Source organism: Eutrigla gurnardus (assembly GCF_963514095.1).
Source record: "Eutrigla gurnardus genome assembly, chromosome: 19".
Taxonomy (NCBI): Eukaryota; Metazoa; Chordata; class Actinopteri; order Perciformes; family Triglidae; genus Eutrigla; species Eutrigla gurnardus.
In genome coordinates, this window is record NC_139930.1 from 1,195,936 (window position 1) to 1,215,566 (window position 19,631).

The 19,631-nt window shown below is 41.9% G+C and overlaps 1 protein-coding gene across 1 annotated transcript; it reads right to left on the reverse strand.

Annotated features, from left to right (window-relative positions):
- Positions 1–214: 214 nt before the first annotated feature.
- Positions 215–11,212, reverse strand: LOC311030168 (thyrotropin receptor-like; the record flags this gene model as incomplete). Its single annotated transcript, XM_084035774.1, has 11 exons — positions 215–451; positions 968–2,057; positions 5,498–5,686; positions 5,859–5,936; positions 6,208–6,276; positions 7,104–7,181; positions 7,273–7,347; positions 7,505–7,579; positions 8,291–8,365; positions 10,900–10,971; positions 11,049–11,212. 11 exons carry the CDS (start codon positions 11,210–11,212, stop codon positions 215–217), a joined length of 2,202 nt encoding a protein of 733 aa, XP_083891900.1.
- Positions 11,213–19,631: the final 8,419 nt, after the last annotated feature.

The window sequence follows — 19,631 nt, forward strand, 5'->3', positions numbered from 1 at the left end:
TTCATGCCATTCGCATCTTTCACGCGATTTGCATCTGTTCATCTGCATACAATCGCGCCGCTCCAAAAATGTTGCTTTGCGTTTGGTACGAACACAGCATAAGAGGTATACTGATTCTATCAATTGGTATTTACAAGGGCAATTATATGCAAGTACATTTCATGTTTTTTTTTAATCTACTGGTATAGTAAGTCATTTTGGGGTATCTTGTATCCTAGCAATTCCTGTACTTGAAGGTTTTGGGATGTGGGGGCTGGGCGGGAGGGCAGACATCTCTGTATATGTAGGGAGTAATACTGACAAGTTGGCTTCGATAGAGGTGTGCTTGCCGCTGGCACAGTCCCATCCGGCTCAGCAGCATCAGGATGTCTCTGTGAAATGCCTTCGTCAGGATAGCATAAAAAAATGGGTGTGCACAAGAGTTGATAGGATAGAAAAGCACCAGCAGCACCTGTGGAGAAAAACATGGGTCAGCCTTTCTTTAAAACAGAACATGAAATTGGATTGGGACTGTGTGTTATTTATTTTAAGACCCACCGGAGGGATTTTCGGACCTCTGATCACTTTATGCATATAAAATTTATTTTAACATGACCAATCGACATAGCAGAATATGACCCCCCCTCCTCCCCAGACAATGTATCAACTCAATATGTCACATCACAAATACTGAGTGACGGATGGTCAGTTATTAATATTTCACATCAAGAACATCGTGTGACGAACATCTGCTCCAGTTGCAAAAAAAAAAAAAATGTATTGCTGAGATGTATTTTTATACTATATTTGAAATGTTGCTGTTTTCATGACAAAAGCTGAGGAACCCCACCCTCAGACTAAAAATTGTTGGGTGACCCACCCCTCAAAAAAGAATATTAAGACATAACCCCCCCCCCCCCCCATTTTCTTCCGGTGGTCCATTCCATAAATACCGAATGGTCCCTTAAAGCTCAGGAGGGACTCTCACCTTGGAATCAGTGAGCGTCATCAACGGCTGGTGGAGAGCTGCAGACAGGCCGTAGAAGCAGATGGGAGCCAGACACAGGAAGTTGGTGAAAATGAGAATGGCCATGCGTTTGGCCATGCTGGTGTCACATCTGCTGGATTGGTGCTGGGGGTTATGCACCATGCAGTAGATGTGGAGGTAACAGAAACATACTACCACAAAAGCAACCACATTAACCATCAGCACAGAAACCACATAGGCCCGAGCAGCAGCTGTCTCGGTGTCCATGGGTAAACAGATGCTAACTCTCTGGTAACTGCTCACACCAACCACTGGCAGCAGCGCTAGCATCACACACAGCAGCCAGCCGACAAGCATTAGCACTGCTGCGTGACGGAGACGGATTTTTCTGTCTGGCCTCATTGCGTAGAAGATGGCGTGCCAGCGACAAAGGCTGATTAAAGTTAATGTGTACACAGAGAGCTCACTGGCAAACACCGACAGCGTCCCTGCCAGGTTGCAGCCGTCCCCTGTTTGCCAGGCGATGGCGTAGTGGTAGTAGTGGGAGCGCGTGTAGAGGTCGACAGATGCAATGAGCAGCAAGTACGTCCCCATGCAGAAGTCTGCAAACGCCAGGTGACCCATGAGGAAACGGGTCACGGACAACTTCCGTGGGCTGGTCAGCAGGATGAATATCACCAGGAAGTTGGCCGAAATGGCCAACAGCCCGACCCCCCAGACCAACACCCTCAGGAAGCTCTGACTCATCACATCCTCACAGGGGTTCAGGGCATCAGGCAGCGGGGTGCACAAGAGGCCAGGATTATCCGTGTGAAGGTCATCGCACAGGGCAAAGTCAAAGCCCTCGGTGTGATGCTCTGGAGGTAACTCCACATAAAACAAACCCTCGCTTTGAGACTGTTCCGTTGGGAAAATTGGGCTGTTGTCGTCCTGACTGGGATCCCTGCTCTCGGCAGTTGGGAGACCAAAGCTGTCTTTCAGATGTTGGTCGATTTTGTGTCCCACATGCCTCTGAGAGAGATGTGCAGAGGATTTCTGAGGGTTTCCCAAAGCAGTCCGGGTCAGGTTGCAAAGAACAGCCTCAGAGTGTCTTGAACACAGAGGATTCAAATGATTAATCAGAGAATTAAGTTCATTGTTTTAGATACATGCCAATGTTGAAATATTATACTACAGAGTTCTTCAAAAGATGTTTCCACAGGATCAAAAGTGCACTAACTACTTTGTTAATTCATCACACCCTGCACTTTATACTGTATATGAAGAAAAAAGACATGCTGTGTACTACATTTGATTATTACCTTTATATTATATCTACTGCTGCTGATCTATTTAGTAATAATAACTCTGACATTACTCTTACTACTGCTACTGCTCTGAACACATGGATCATTTCTAGGGGTGTGAATCTTTGGCTTCACAGCGATTCGATTCGATTAACAATACAGTAGTTGACGATTCGTTTCAAGGACGATTTTTTTTTTGTAACGATTCGATTCGATACGATAACTTGTAACCAAAATTCTATATCCATGAAATAAACATGCAATAATGCAAGTGAGACTATCTGTATTCTTCTGAAAGGTGAAAAATAACATATTTATTTTAGAAAAAAGTCCAGCATAATATTTTATGCTGAATACAAAAATGTAATTAAACATTGCTCAGTTATTTTGAACATTATTATTAGACTACATGCTGGCAGGGGAGAGTGTGTCTTAAACGTATTAAAACATTAATCATAAGTAAGAATCATGATTCATCCGATTAAATGCATTTTTATCGATTATTGGTGAAGCCAAAACGATTCATTCTATTTATTTATTTTAGCAGATCGATTTAGTAGAATCTATAGGACTGACAATCGATTCATCGATTAATCGAATGAATCGTTACACCTCTAATCATTTCTGTCATAGGATTGACCAGCTTGTCATTTTGTTGTTTATTCTGTGTACATGACATCTATTGCACTTCTGTCAGTGTCTCTCCCTGAGGTTTCTTTCTTTCTTTTTCTTTTTTTCCTTTTCCAATGTCAGGCCACGGGACAGAATGTCTTATGCTGTACAGATTTGTGATTTGGGGCCATATAAATAAAATTGAATAGAACCAGAGAATATTAATGTCAAAGGATGAACCCAATATTGTCATGATTCACATCATAGCCGCCCCACCTTCTCCCTTTTGTGTGTGTTCAACCCCTGTCTGTATTTTCCTCCCATCTCTCTCCACCTGTCTGTTCCATGTTTGGTGCAGGTGGGCGTGGCCTATTCTCCACAGGCAGCAGCAGGTGATCTCAATCAGCAATCAACCCTCCATAAAGCCTCTGGATTCCCTCCTCCTCGTTGCCAGATTGTTCCGTCAGTTCTAAGTGGTGGAGTGTATGTTGGCTCCTTAGGCCCTGTTTACACGAGGGGCAAACGCAGATATTTCCACGCGGTTTGGCCTCTCATTTACACGAAAACCCAGTTTTTATCACAGAAAACGATTATTTCTAGTGATGGTGAGATGAAGCCTCATGAGGCATCGAACCACTTGAGCCAATTGGTTCGAGAAAGGGTTCATTTCTCGAAGCTTAATGTGCACACGAAACCACCTACTGGCCAAGTGTATAATCACAGGCAGCTGTATCTGAACCACATAATGTGTGATGCATTGAATTTTTGTGTCTGTTATGTCTGTTGGGAATGACTATGAATTACAAAAAATGGATGACCAAATAATTACTTAAAGATCATTCAAGCTGTTATATTATTCTATACAGACAGTGTGGTAACAGGGAGAAGACATTGGGGGAAACTGATCCCAGTTTAGTTTAGTTTATTTAGATCCCCATTAGCTTTTGCCACGCAGCAGCTATTCTTCCAGGCCGGGAGTCGAACCCGTGATCGCCGTGTCGAGGACATTGACCCTCTGTACATGGGGCTGCTCCCCTAACCACTGTGCCACCGGCCTCTCCGTGATGAAATAATTTCTGTACATAAATGATCACATATGTGTATAATAAATTGTTTGAATGTATTCTGTGTGTGTAAATTTTCCCCAAATGGTAAAATCATCACTCTCCTAAATCTCTCTCTCTCTCTCTCTCTCTCTCTCTCTCTCTCTCTCTCTCTCTCTCTCTCTCCTAAACTCTCCAAACTATCTCCAAATTATATAAACGCTATCCAAACTCTCCAAACTATCCAAACTCTCAACTGACCACAACTCTGCTTCATAACCCACATTTTGAATGGAGCCTGAGGGTTCTATATAGCTGTAAAACCTCGCGGCAAACTCTGAACCACTTCCCGAAGCAGTCACGTGGTACAGCCGGGCAGCGAGGCTTCGGACGTCATAATTTTTGGCCCCTCCCCTAAATGAAGCAAGCCTCGACACACGCTTCGAAGCCTCGGCCCATCTCGTAACATCACTAATTATTTCTAAAGACTCCGGCCAAAGTGGAGTTTTCGGATAACGCCGGTTATGTGTTGTCTTGTCAACTTGGAGAAACGGGGTTTTAGGTTCCCAAGCGTCACAGCAAGTCGCTCATGTTATTTGTTGTTGTTGATTCTGAGGATTGTGATTGGCTTACATGGCTTTACCCTTTTCCCTACACTGCTGCCCATAGGTTTGGCATCGTTATAATTTATGCGGGTTGATGTAAATGACAGCTTTTTTGAAAACGGAGGGAGCTTTTGTGTGCACGATGCAATTTTTGAAAACGGAGGGGGGAAAATATTTGTTTCTCTAAATACCCTGTATTAACGTGGCCATCGTGTTTGCTCTTCTCTCTCTGTGTGTAGCTAATGCTTCTCCTGTGTTCCTTCAACCTCATCTCAGATCATCGTGTTTGCCCTGTGATATCGTGCTGCTTCATTCCTGCCTGCCTGTGGAGCTACCAACCCTGTTTCCTGCTCTCTTGTGTCTCCACGCTGTGTGAGAAAGCCCGAGACGGATATCACTGTGCCGTGCCACAGAGCTGCCATTACCACGTGGCAGACATTCGCACTGGTGGCGAATGTCTGCCCCAACTTGTTATTTGTTTCCCTGTTGCTGAGTCGTGCATTTGGGTCCAGTCTACGTTCAAACCTTAACAAATGTATATGTAAATATGATAGGTTTATTCAAATTCAGAGAAGTTTGATATGAAGTTATTTTTAGTGTAATACTCACAGTAAATATCACATAATATATTAAACAAGATGTATTCATATAAAATTGGTTTTGGTCTTATGGCTAGGGTTTTTGTTTTGCTTGTCTGAAGATGTTGCTGGCTCGCTCTGATATCTTTCTTTGTTCGTGTATAGTCACCTGGCGAAGGCCTGAGCCCCAAAACACACTTAATATAGTAATACAAGTGATCAACAATAATTTCTTCACAGAAATATGTTTAAATATAAATGATTCACTAAATCCATTGAAAGGAGTGTAGAATGGCCCTCCCTTTACATCCACTACACTGTGGGCCTATTTGGGAAAGGCACATACTTGACGAAAAGAAACCACAGTGGGAAAATATTTCCCAACACTTTGAATTCTCTTACTTACCCTCTCCATCTTTTCAACATGTTGAGACCACAACAATGGCTTGGGAAGGTCAATTCAGCCCTCTGTAAATGGTGAAAGGCTCTGACGGGAGGCAGCAGAGTGAGGGCCCAAGTGTTTTTAGCTCGGAGCTTTTCAATGCTCTCCATACCTATTGAAGGCAGAGAGCTAACTTTGGTTTCTGAAAGGTCCCTGCACAGACAAATAGGTGACATCATTCAGTTGGACACAAAGCTGAGGGAGTTCCCGGATCCAACCTCGGCATGTTGCAAAATAAATGTTCTATTTAAAGTCAAATGATTTGATGTTTTTCACCAATAAGAATACAAATTCTGTTTCGAGCTAATTCGGTTCATCCACTCACAAGTGTGTTGGGCCATGAATCACACCATGAAACGCAAATTCATCTATTCGTTCCAAATGCACATTCCTGTGAAGATACCTGAAGAACGGAGATAGATTATTAGATTGATTACAAAGTAATGTGGCCAAAATGTATCTGTTTTTTAAACAAATCCCACATATTAATTTATCAAAAGTACCACAGTAGTCATTCAAACTGCCAGCCAGGTTGTTCAAGCTCAAACACACATTAAGAGACCATAAGAACATTGTAAAACAGTATGTAATTGAAATATTGGTGAGTTCTCTTGTATGAGTTATCACTTTGAGCTTTTATTTTTGTTTCACTGCAATAATTGAAAATGGCATACACTTCCTCCAGTCTGCTCCCATTGAAGGCATATTGCTGGATCTCCTTCACACCATTGCTATTCAGCATGCTAAAACAAGGAGGAAAAACACAGAATATCCCATGAACATTCATTCACTGCTATTTTGAATAAAAGTGGAAAAGGATTTCCATGCATGCATGTAATGTACTCATTTAAATGTAAGTAAAGCTGCAGTGATGAACGGGCCCTCCCACCTCCATGCGTGTTAGGGTACCAAGCGGGACGCCATCACACACTGACACGCGTTCAGATGTTCTATCTTGCTTGGCGCTGGAACTGACTTTTTTTATAGCACTTCCTGTATCGACTATGCAGCGAACACTCATCTTATGTTGCTGTATGAAGCGTACAACACAAACGTCATGTAAATGGAACATGGTCAGCGTGATGTCAGGAAGTGGTCCTACAGTTTTGAAGCCTCGCCACCTTGGAATTTTTTCACAACCAGTAAATGGAAATGACCATATTTGGACCGCGGAGGTGTGTCGGGTGGATCTGACAAACAACATGACTTCATTTAGTTCTGGTGCGAAGTTGTCAAATCACTTCCATAAAACATTACAACTACCAATGCTAGTGAGCTGCTCAGACACTTAGCTGTCAAGTTGACCTTGAATTATGAAGCTAACTTTGTTAGCAGCTTCACACCAGAATCCAGATGGATCCAGTAAGTTTGCTGTTCTTGTGTTCGTCAGATCCACTGCTCCTCTGCAATCCAAATATGGTCACTTCCTTCACTGGTTGCAAAGATTCTAAGATGGCGACGGCTAAAATGCCAAAGTCTAGGTTTATGAGAGATCAAATCCCGCGGGTCTAAAGCTGTAAGAGTTGTCTGTGAGTCAACGACAACATGTCATTGTTCAAATCTGACTTACATGGTCAGAGCATTGTCCGATATCCCAGTAAAAGAATTGGCCGGTATAACTTGAATGAAGACATTCTCCACTATCTCCCTGTCAGAAAGGAATGAAAAATACATATTTTACACCACTTAAAATCTTACATTTTAACAAACAACAGACTATATATTTTAATGCTACATACAAAATGAAATCCTCTTGGCTGGACTGGATATATTGTAGGCTAGGAAAGGAGGTGAGACCTGTGTTGGTGATCCCACTGTTTGGAGACACATCTCAGTTACCAGCCAGTTAACAAGTAAAGGGCAATGTTGCATCAGAAATGTTACATATTACTATTATTATAAAAAAACGTTTACATTGTTTTCTTGAGAAACTGTAATACAATCTGAGCAAAGCAATTAATGTTTACTTACAGGTACTTCAAATGAGGCAGATGTTTAAATGCCTCTTGGTGGATGTGTGCCAATGTTTTGATACCAGTTAGTTGTCTATTGGACAAACGAGATAAACAAACACACACACACACACACACACACACACACACACACACACACACACACACACACACACACACACACACACACACATGCATGCATATTTTTTTATCCATTTATCACAAATGAATCACAGCAAAGTTTAATTTGGGTTCCTCCAGCTGTAGTAAACCAGCCGATGTGTGTGCAACATTCAGTGAATCTAGTTTGGTGAAATAAACCGAGCTCCTCGATGATGTCATGAACTCAGAGAGGACGGTGTTTCCTTGTGGATCTGAGACTTCAACATGTACAAAGCAGCAATAGTGGTGGTTTCAGTCATGATTGATGAAATGTTGGTGTTTATATGGAGGTAAGCCCCGCCTCCCCTCCTGGTAAGTGACACCACTTAACACAAATGATCAAACTTTGATCAAACTCGTCAAATAGTCAAACTTGCACGATTAATGTGAAGTGAAAATTTGCCTTATCTTTGGTGTGAACACAGCACAAGAATACAAATCTGTCTGGAGGTAAGCCCCGCCCCCTCCAGCTCGTCTAACATGAGTGACGCAAATAAACACAAATGAGCCTGTTGTCAAAATCGCTGATTCAAATAAACTGCAAAATAGTATATATAATTCGCCTGTATGTGTACTCATTGTGGCAAATGTTGGAGGCTTCTTTTGAATCATCATTAAGTTGCACTGCTCAAAGGTTACGTACATGTGGGTGACCCTGGACAGGTTGTGGAATGAATGCCTCTCAAGGTGTCTTAAAGTATCGTCATCAGAGATGTATCTGAAATAACACACAAGGAAAATACAACATGAATCCAATCTGGAGACTCGTGCTACATTTGGAACAGCAGTGGTTTTCTCTTATTGAGCCTCATGCAAGAAAAACTTGTACAAACACATTTACTTACGTGGATTAAAGCGAGCTTGTCAATTTCACCAATTGAGTGTTTGCTAAGTCCCACCCCCCGCTACTAGCCCATCAAGCTGTAGGAGCTACGGAGCCCGTACTAACTGCATTCCTTGAATAAGTATTATCAAATTTTTGGAAAAACCAAAGAATCTAAACCTCATCCACAACGTGCAATGAAGAACATTTGAAATTATTACATGGGAGTCTATGTGGCACAGTCTGATGGTTCGTTCCATTATTCTATCCGTGTTGGAGTTCCGACTAAAAGACAGGTAATTGCGTAGCAACACGCACCGACACACCCCCTTTACTTGGACGGCGAACTTTCCCACTCGGTGGAACTCAGGGGACACCGAGCAAGAGTTGTGATATGCCCTGCGTGAGCTGTTATGAACCGTTTTCATTGCTTAGATGAGGATTTCCATCACTCGTATGACTGCAATACCTACTGCTTCTGTATCGCTGCCTACCGGTATGGCAGTCGCTCTTGTTGTGAGTGCAGTATTGGAAACAAAGACTTGTTTCAAATGGGTGATGCTAAACGTGGCCTAGCACTGCTAACAGAAGATACACTAAAACATGAAATACCGGTAGTGAAATTGTAGAAGTTGAAATGGCTTAGTTTTGATAAGCTGGCGTCCATGTTTTCTCCAACTCAAAAGCATACCAGAAGACGGGAAGTGTGGGAGTGACGTCATATCCGAGGTCCGTGTCGGTTTGCAGAGAATTAAAGAACGCAGTATGATAGGATTGTGGCCGGAGCTGCAATATGATTGGCCAGTCTGTATTTGAGGGTCCATTTTTCTTCTACTTGCTTATATAGCAGCAAAATGTACTAATGGTCCAGGCCTGCTGGATGAGTCCAAACCAGTGTGTCTTTCTCTACAGTCAGACTTCAGAATGATAAGGCCTTAATCTGAGTGAATTTTCAGTTCATGATGGTTATAACTAATTTGGTGTTCAGGCCGTGGTTTATGCTCATGATCAAACTTTATGATTCACAGTCATTTATGAACAGGAGGAAAGATCTATTTACGTGAATGTGATTCAGAGAAGTTGCACGAGCAAACTCAAGTGAGAAAAGTGAAGAGAGGTTTGAGATTGTGCTGTGTTCACACCAAACGTGAGGCAAATGTTTCAAATTTGCGATGAAATTTGCTTCATTTGTGTCGGTAGCACATTCGCTCTACGACAATATCTCACATTAGTACAGAGACCAGACTACGTGTATGAATGTATGTGTTTAAATCAGAGACCGTCTGTTGTACAAAAAACACGTTGCTGTCGTATTTATGTCTGATGACGTTATTTTAAAGTCCCAGTCGGCAAGTCCAGCGAATCGGGGGCACTCTGTCAGATTTTGCATGTTTACAACTCTCACGCTCCTCCCCCACAACCACCGAGCTCCTCCCCCACGACCTCCAAGCTCCTTCCCCTCGACTTCGTGCCCTTTGAAATCCCTTAGATCACGCCACCTCTGAAACGCGGGTCCGATGTTGACTCTGGTTTTATCATGAGCACCGTCGCAATCTTTCTTTTTTTCCTTCTTTTCCACCGGTGTTTTCTTTTCCTTGGTTGTTTTGGACCTCCTCGTTTCGGTTTTTAACGAGGAATTGGAAGCTTGTTGTTACTTCCCTCCGCCTCCCCCCTGTGATAGTGGTACGACCCAAGGGGGGAGGGGCTCTGTGTGTGCACAAACACAGCCCTGTGTGCTGATTGGACAGGATCATCCGGGCGCTGTCGATCTTTGCAAAACAAACAACAGGCTCTACGTGCACATAGAGGCGCGTTTTTTTTTTCTAAAACCGGATGATTTATGTTGTTCTATCGGAGCATAGTGTCGGCTTCAGTAAATATGATCAAACAAATGTTGCCGACTGGGACTTTAACTGTTGAAGCAGCAGCTAGAATGTTAGCGTAGCACCCATCAATCCAGACTCCATTCAGAACACAAACATTTAGTGATCCTGCTTGTGATCATCATTTTTTCTTTTGTATTTGAAAAGGAAACTTTTCAGTAAACATTGTGAAACGATGAACATGGACACTACAGCTTACGAGGGCATTATCAAGACATAGACGGAGCCACAAATCGTCAAACCTGCACGATTAATGTGAAGTGAAAATTTGCTTAATCTTTGGTGTGAACACAGCACAAGAATACAAAATCTGTCAAAGATAAGGCCAATAGTGTTTTTCAGTAAAGAGCAAATTAAGAAAACCACCTTGCCTATTGTTACAGCGGAATGATTAATAGTTTAAATATTGATTGTTCTTAATTTAAAGAAAATCAAAGATGTTACACTTTTTGTCTTTGTACAATAATTATTATTTGTATTAACATGTTGTGCAGCCATTATTCAGGTGTGGGGGAAAAAAGTTTTAGGAAAAAAAGAAAATCTTACATGTGAGAAATGTTGGCCAAGTCAGCGAATGCATTATGAGGAATAGAAGACAGTTTGGTCCCCACAAGCCACCTAAAACAGACAGAAACAGTGTTTTGACGCTTTTCGTCTAAATATAAAAGCACAGCTAAAATAATGTGGTTACTTACACCTCCTGCGTGCTGGAATGGAAAAGAGGCATGACCTCGACTCCGACACATGACACACTGTAGATGTCCCAGTCACACTGGCAACGAGTTGGACAATATTCCAGGAGGAGAGCGACCTCAGCGCCACTGACGATGAAAAAAAGTAGATTCAAATCAGGCTTCATTGTAAAATCATTGGTTATTGAGTAGCGGAGACTCCCTGGTAATGCCGCACAGAGAGTGTGTGTGTGTGTGTGAGAGAGTGAGAGAGAGAGAGAGAGAGAGAGAGAGAGAGGATTTTGGCCAATAGTCAAAGTCATGGCAAGATTACCAAGTGGTATTTCTGGTTTAGACCTTCAAAATAAAAACTATAATATATAAACTATAATTGATAAACATGTTTACATGCATATTACAAATAATGTCACCGAAGAAGATGTCACCAATTCCCCATGGGCTTTTCTGCCAGAAAATTATATACATCACAGTTGTAACCCATGTTAAAATATGACATGAATAAGAATAAATAGTTGAATGCTTGAGCTGCATAAATAAGTTTGAAAGTTAAAAGTGATTTATTTAATGTCAATTAATCATCAGAGTTAACTTCCACTTTAGTCAAATGAGGAGCGGCCAACTCGCGCGCCGTCTCTCGACATTCGCCGCGACGCTACCAGAATGCATTGCACAGCTTTTCACATAGACAATGAATGGGACGCGGGGAAACACCGCTGCCTGTGGACACGCACCTTGAGGGAGAAAACGGAGGAGAAAACTAGCTAATTTACTAGGTAAATTAGCAGGAAAAGTAGTGAGAAAGTCGATATTACAGTTGAGAAACATAACTTACCTGGTCGGGAACTGACGGGGATTTTATGGGAACTAAACCACATTGGTTTTGGTGAGTTTTGTGTTTATTTTCTTGCATTTTCACCGTGTTGTACTTTTTTTCTCTGGCGGAGAGCTAACGCTAAAAACGTAGCTGTTTACAAGGAAATGCTCCGTCATAAACTGTTTACTAGTTAATATTTTGGGTTTATGAAGACTGTGAATGTTATAAAAGTGTGTGTAAGCTGTGTAAATGAAAGCTGTGTGCAGTAATTAGTGCGGGAGACGGAGCCGTGAGATAAAAGAGGCCGCTCCGCTGCCATTTTGAGTTGAAGAAACAACGTAGCAGTAACGTTACAACTGTGAAAACTGTGAAATATTTATTTGTGTAACGTGAGGATTTAAAAAGAGATTTGTCGTGTTTATGACCTGTTATACAGGTCAGGTTTTTTGCTCGGTTGGAAGCTCGGTCGGAGCGAAGATTGGTCTGCCATGTGCGGGCGTGCACATTCACGGACGGGATTCAAGATGGCGAGCCAGACCCAGACCTTCAGCTCATCTTCTCCATTGCATCATTGAGGAAATCCTCTGCGTGTGGTAACTCGCTGCCAGAGTGGTAGGAGTATCAGGAACTAGTTTGAACTGAACAGAACTGAGAGCTGATTTGAATTATTATTTTTGGATTGAATCAAACTGAAACTTTTCTTTGAACTGAACATTTGGATTCACATTTGGACTTGAACTTAAATTTAAAGTGTCATGGTCACGTGATGTGCTTGCACTGAGAGGATCGCTTTTGCCGACCTCCCGCTCCTTCAGCCGATAAACTCAATTTTTAACTGATAAACCTCAAAATATCCTGACCACTCTTGCAGGAGAACATGTTCAACACTAAAGGGAATACTTCACGAGCTGTCCCCACGTCACAAATATCCGTACGAACTCGTCGAGACACAAGGAAGCAAGCGGCTAACGCAGAAGCTAACATGGAAGAGGACGACAGCACGTCGTTTGAGGAAAGCGTGGCTAACACCGTTTCCAGCACAGTTACTAAACAGATTGGCGCGCTCATGGAACAAAAGTTTGCAGAGCTGCACACTACTCTGGACAAACTGAGCCGCTGTGTGGAAGACAACACAAAGCGGATTACTGAGACTGAAACCCGCATCTCTGACGGCGAGGACCGCACAGCTTCTCTGGAGAACAAGCTAGCTGAACTCGAAAAAAAAGTGAAGATATTAACTGACCGAGCCGAGGACAGCGAAAACAGAAGCCGCAGAGATAACATACGAATCATGGGCCTCAAGGAAGGCACGGAGGGGAATCAGGCTGTCAGGTTTTTTGAGACCTGGCTTCCAGACACATTGGGTCTGGAGACCAAGCGAGGCTCCATTAAGATCGACCGAGCACACAGAGCCTTAGGTCCGCCTAAGAAAAATTACAACCGGCCTGTCATTATAAAGTTACACAACTTTAGAGACAAACAACGGATCCTTACTGCTGTCCGAGAGAAACGCGAAGTCACCTACCAGGGAGACAAGATCTACATCCGTCAGGACCTATCGCCCCAGGTGAGGGAAGCCGACGTCAGTTCAACGGTGTTTGTGACCGCCTCATCCAGAGAGGGCTGCGGTTCCAGATGCGCTACCCGGCCAGCCTGTGCTTCACCATGAACGGCGAGGAACACTCCTTCAAAAACCCACGCGAAGCTGAGGATTTTCTGAGCAGAAGCGCTTAACCTCGGGCACAGGATATCGATGACACTGAAGTGTTTAACACGGTCTACACAGCAGACGGACTAAACTGTTGCCGACTCCACCAGGGGAGCGGACCCCATCACTTGGAGTTTACTTTCAGAGCAACAGTGAGACCCTCTCCCTTGACATGGTACAGGTATCGGTCGTTAATTAACCAATAACATCTTGATTCTCATTGAATAATATTATTTTATTCAGATGGATGGACTTACTCCTATTGTATATTGATATTTTAGCTGTGACCGACATAACTACAGCTGTCAGTACGATTTCTGCTCCTTAAAAAGAAAGGGAGGGAAAAGGGGAAAAAAAATCAATAGCCTATGTTTACTGTCTTTTCTGTTGTGGATACATGCTCAGGTAATTTGCCTGCATTTTTTGTTTTTATTTTTTCTCTCTCCTCCTAGCGGTAGACTATTTAATTATTCCTTGAGTCTATATGCTTCAATCACAGGAGGTGATTCATAATCAGCTGTCGGCTGGGGGGCGGGGGGGTTGCGGAGAACGGGCATCAGTAGTGGGATGCATATGAACACTCCTACAGCTGGTGTGTTCGTTTCTCTCACAGGTGGGAGGATACCTCTCTGCTTCACCTGCCCTAAGACTCTTAACGCCTTTTTAAGGATGGTTTTTGTTCTTGTTTCTTCGTTTGGGGGGCTCTATTCTGTTCTGGGTTCCGAGCCTCAGTTTGGGGAGGGGTTTTTACAGACAGCCGTAACTATTGTAATATTTTTCTATGTGTTTGGCTTCAGTCCTTTATTAACTACCAGATCAGACACTGCCTTTTTTCTTCTCTGTTTTATGTGTAGCTGCATATTACTGTATAGAGGGCTCAACTCTACATGAGTGATCTTAAGATTGTTTCACTTAATGTAAAGGGCATTAATCATGTCGTCAAACGCCAGAAAATCCTGTCCTTCCTTAAAAAAGAGAGATGTCAAATTGCCTTTCTCCAAGAGACCCACCTCTCAGACCTAGAACATATAAAACTGAGGAGAGGCTGGGTGGGTCAGGTGTTTTATTCGTCTTATAATTCTAAAAGTCGAGGCGTTGCAATTCTCCTACATCGCTCCCTCCCCTTTACTCTTGACAAAACATTATCAGATAAAGAGGGATGTTATGTAATTCTGTCTGGCTATCTTTATGGAGAGCATGTAGCTTTTGGTTGTATATATGCCCCAACAATATATGAGGCCTCTTTCATCCCACAGCTTATTTCAGATTTAGCAACATTTTCTTCTCCATATTTACTCCTAGGAGGTGACTTTAACTGTGCACCTAACCCAAATATTGATTTATCCCCCCCCCAATCTACTCTGTCTAAGAAAAGTGCAAAAATGGGTAAATTTTGTAAAGATTTAGATCTATATGATACTTGGAGGGTGTTACACCCCTTAGATAAAGATTACACATTCTTCTCAATCCCCCACCAGGTTTTTTCTAGAATAGACTACTTTTTAGCTTCAAGAACAATTTTGAACAGAATACTGAACTGCGCAATAGGCACCAAGTTTCTTTCTGACCACTCCCCCATCAGTGTAACTATCTCTCCTCCTTATAGAGATCCTGCATGCAGATACTGGAGGCTTAATCCTACCCTGCTAAGTAACCACTCTGTTACAAAGTACATTACATCTGAATGGCGGCAGTTCATCTCTATAAATAAAACCCCAGATATCAGTCCTTCTACGCTGTGGGAAGCCGGCAAAGCTTATATACGTGGGGCTATCATATCGTATACGTCAGCACAGAAGAAAGACGCCCTTAAAAGACAGTTAGATTTAGAGAAGACAATAGATAATCTAGAGGCTCAGTTTAAGATATCTCATAGCAGCTCTCTGGCGAAGCAGCTGGATGCAGCCCGTTCTGCTTTGGGTCAGCTCTTAACCAGGAAGGCGGAGACACAGATTTTTTATGCTAAACACAGACTATTTGAATCAGGCAATAAACCAGGCCGATTATTGGCCCGCCTTGCCCGTGGTAAAACCGACCCCAATGTAATTCCATCCCTTATAGACAAAAACGGGATGAGGTGCCTCAAATCATCTGATATAAGTGAAGTAATGAAACTGTTCTATAAAGACCTCTATAGCTCTGAAGGTTCATCCTCTTCTGAGGCTAGAGCAGAATTTCTCAACAAGGTAAAATTACCGTCTCTTTCAAACGTACAGAAGGCAGAGCTATACGAGCCAATTAATAAAGAAGAAGTTTTACAAGCCATACACCCTCTTAAGGGAGGCAAGGCTCCGGGACCGGACGGTTTCGGCCCGGAATTTTACAAAGTATTTAGACAGGAACTAGTTGGTCCTTTAACAGATATGTATTTGGATTCCTTCAATAGGGGTTGTCTCCCCCCCACGTTAAACACAGCTAATATTTCAGTTACCGTAAAGAGGGATAAGCCGTCTGACATATGTGGTTCCTATAGACCGATCAGTCTGATTTCTGTAGACAGCAAAATACTGTCAAAACTTTTAGCCAGACGCCTGGAAAAATTACTCCCCACTCTAATAAATCCGGATCAGTCAGGCTTTGTTTATGGACGCTATTCAGCTAGCAATGTAAGAAGGCTTTTGAATATTTTACAATTTACCTCTCAATATAAACAGAAGGCTTTGACCATTTCTCTAGACGCGGAAAAGGCCTTCGATAGGGTTGAGTGGGGCTATTTGTTTGACATCTTGGGGAGATTTGGCCTAGGGGGGGACTTCCTTAAATGGATCCAGACCATATATCACTCACCTACAGCTGTTGTTATAACTAACGGGCGGCGTTCCGAACCCTTCCCAATAGCAAGGGGTGTCCGCCAAGGGTGCCCCCTCAGCCCACTCCTCTTTGCCTTAGCATTAGAACCATTAGCTGAAACTATCCGACTCCATACCGATGTAAAGGGAATAACAATAGGACATGACGAACATAAAATTGCCTTATATGCAGACGATATCCTTTTATTTTTATCCTCTCCTCAGCTCTCAACTTCCACAATTATAGATATCTTTAATAGGTTTAGTATTATATCTGGTTATAAAATAAATTTTAATAAATCTGAAGCTATGCCACTGGGAACACTAGATATTACAGATGTTCAGGATAACTTTCCTTTCAGGTGGTCAAGGTCTGGCTTTACCTATCTAGGGATAAGGGTGTCCTCGGACCTGAAAGATCTGCAGAAACTGAACTTAACACCTATATGTACCTCAGTCAAAAGAGACCTGGAGCGATGGCAGAACTTACCTTTATCACTGTTCGGTCGAATCAGTCTCATTAAGATGAATGTGCTCCCTCGACTCCTATACCCTTTACAAATGCTCCCATTATATCTGTCCAAAAAACTTAACTTAGATTTGGAGAAGGCGTTTTCCAAATTCATCTGGCAAGGCAAGAAACCTAGGCAGAGGCTTAAGATATTACAATTACCTACAGACACAGGTGGTCTCTCTATGCCTAATATGTTGTTTTATAACTGGGCCTGCCATGCACGCCACTTCTGGCAGTGGTTACATTCATATATTAAGAGAGAGACCTGTATTGATTCTTGGGCCTGCCACCCTCACTCCCTGTGGAGTTTAATCACCTGTGTAACAAATAAGATACATCCGGAAATAAAATATAATCCTATTATCTACAACAGTATCAGGATATGGCGTGATATATCCAAATACCTGGGAAGAAGAAGTGCAAAATCCTTATTGTCTCCCATAACCGACAATCCTGACTTTCCTGCAGGTGTTAACTCACCTACATTCCTTTTTTGGAGGGACAAGGAAATTCATGTAATTGGCGATCTATGGAAAGATAATGCTTTTCTATCTTTCCAACAGTTACAAGAAACATTCAATATCCCCAAACAGCACTTTTTTGGGTATCTACAGATTAGACATTTTATATCCTCACAGACCGCTTCTTTCCCTACCAGCACCTCTTATAGCGATGTCGAGAGATTTCTTCTAGAGCGCAAAAATAGAAAACATTTTATAGCATCATTTTGTTAGCTTCTGGGTTCCTCTGTCACTTACTATTTACCAGACATCTCTCACAAATGGGAAAAAGACTTGAATAACGAATATCTAGAGGATGACTGGCTGTCAGCTATACGCCTGATCAAGTCTACATCTACCTGTAACCGGTTGAGAGAAACTCAGTACAAGATACTTCACAGGCTGCATATTACTCCTATTATTTTAAACAAAATTGACCACTCCATTTCTCCTCTATGTACCAAGTGCTACTTGGAAAGGGGAACATATTTTCATTATTTTTGGGAATGCAAACTGATCTCCAGATTCTGGTCACTTATCTCAAAGGTACTCAGTGGTATATTTAAGATAAAAATTAAAAAAGACCCAGGCGTTTTCCTTCTAGGCCTGCCCTCTAGGGACTTATATCTCACTGCCTCACGTTATAAGCTTCTTGAAAAATTCCTTCTTGCTGCCCGAAAATGTATACTGCAAAACTGGATCAAGCCTCTTCCACCTACTGTCACCTTTTGGTACAGAGAGGTCTTTAATACTCTCCCTCATGAAAGGTTGGAGGCTGTTGTGAAGGGTAAAGAGGAGTTATTTTTAAAAGTCTGGACGCCCTTTCTGGATTATATACCTGCGGATCTGAAGAATCTGCTAATGATGGGCAGACAGTTTTCTGAGTGGAATAGGACTTCCCCTGTACGGGGACCATAGGCTGCTGTTGATTGTTTACTCGTGGTTAAATACTGACTGGAATCAAACCAGAACTGAACTGTAATTATTTTTATTTTTATTTAATTTAATTTACATATTATTTATTTATTTTTCATTATTTATTTATTTCTTAAATTCTGATCATTTAATTATATATCATTCATTTTATGTAGTTATTTTAATTCTATTTGTATCTATTCCATTATTATTTTTATTATTGTTATTTTCCAACTTTTTGTCAGTAATATCACAGCCCTGGTGGATGTAACTACTTTTTTTAAATTTTTTTTTATTTATTTATTTATTTATTTATTTTTCTCTCTCTCTTCTTGTCTAACTTTGTATTACCTGTGCTGTCTGATGGGTTGGGTCGGGGGGGGGGGGGGGGGGGGGGGGGGTTGTTTTTGTGTTTTGTATTGTTTGTTTGGAAAAACAATAAAATGTGTTTTTAAAAAAAAAAAAAAAAAAAAAATTTTAAGTGTCATACTTTTTATTTTCATAGTTTTATATTTTTGAATGTGATTGAATAACTGTGGTCCACTTTGATTGTGTTTTGAAGGTTTATTCTTACCTGTAAAAGAAACAAAAAGAGTTGACTCAGGAAGAAAAATAGGAATCCTAAAATAGGTACAACCTAGGAAATAAAAGAGACTGGTCTAACTTAAATTAGATTAGCTTTACTAAAATAAACTAGGTGTACTAAAGAACAAGAGGAAAGAGTGAAATACATTTTTTCATCTATACTTACCTTAATATTGGGAACCGGCAGAGTATTTTGTACTGGGTTTGTGTACTGTGTTTTATGTGTTTTATGCATTCAGTAAATTGCCGGCCTTTTATACTTAAAGAAACGGTCTCTGGTGTGATTATTCTTGCTCCCCACTCCTTGGAGCCTAGAACTGGTCCAGTGGCGCAGTTAGTGGTGTGATACCGGTGCTACACAGTCATTTGTTATTTATACATTAATGATGTGTGTGAAATGACCTATTCTCCATTTTCTCCCAGGCTGCGTTTCAAAAACAGTTTGAGTCGCCCTCGCTCACTTGCCCTCAGCCCTTGCTATGACGTCACACGGAGGCCACTTGGAGGGTGGAGGGAAAGTGGGCGGAGGGGGAGTGAAAGAGGTAAATGGAACGAAATAGCCCTCGTTCACTAACAGCCCAGACAATCACGGATCAACCACACGTTGTTGGAGTAGCGCTATACTGCCTATTCCAAATTACACAAAATATGTGGAGACTAATTTCATTGAGACGAAGACGTATTCTACGCTTGATGGCAATACGGCTGCTTATATACTTACACTTGTAAACGGTGGGCTCTGCCATAACTCTGCAACAGAC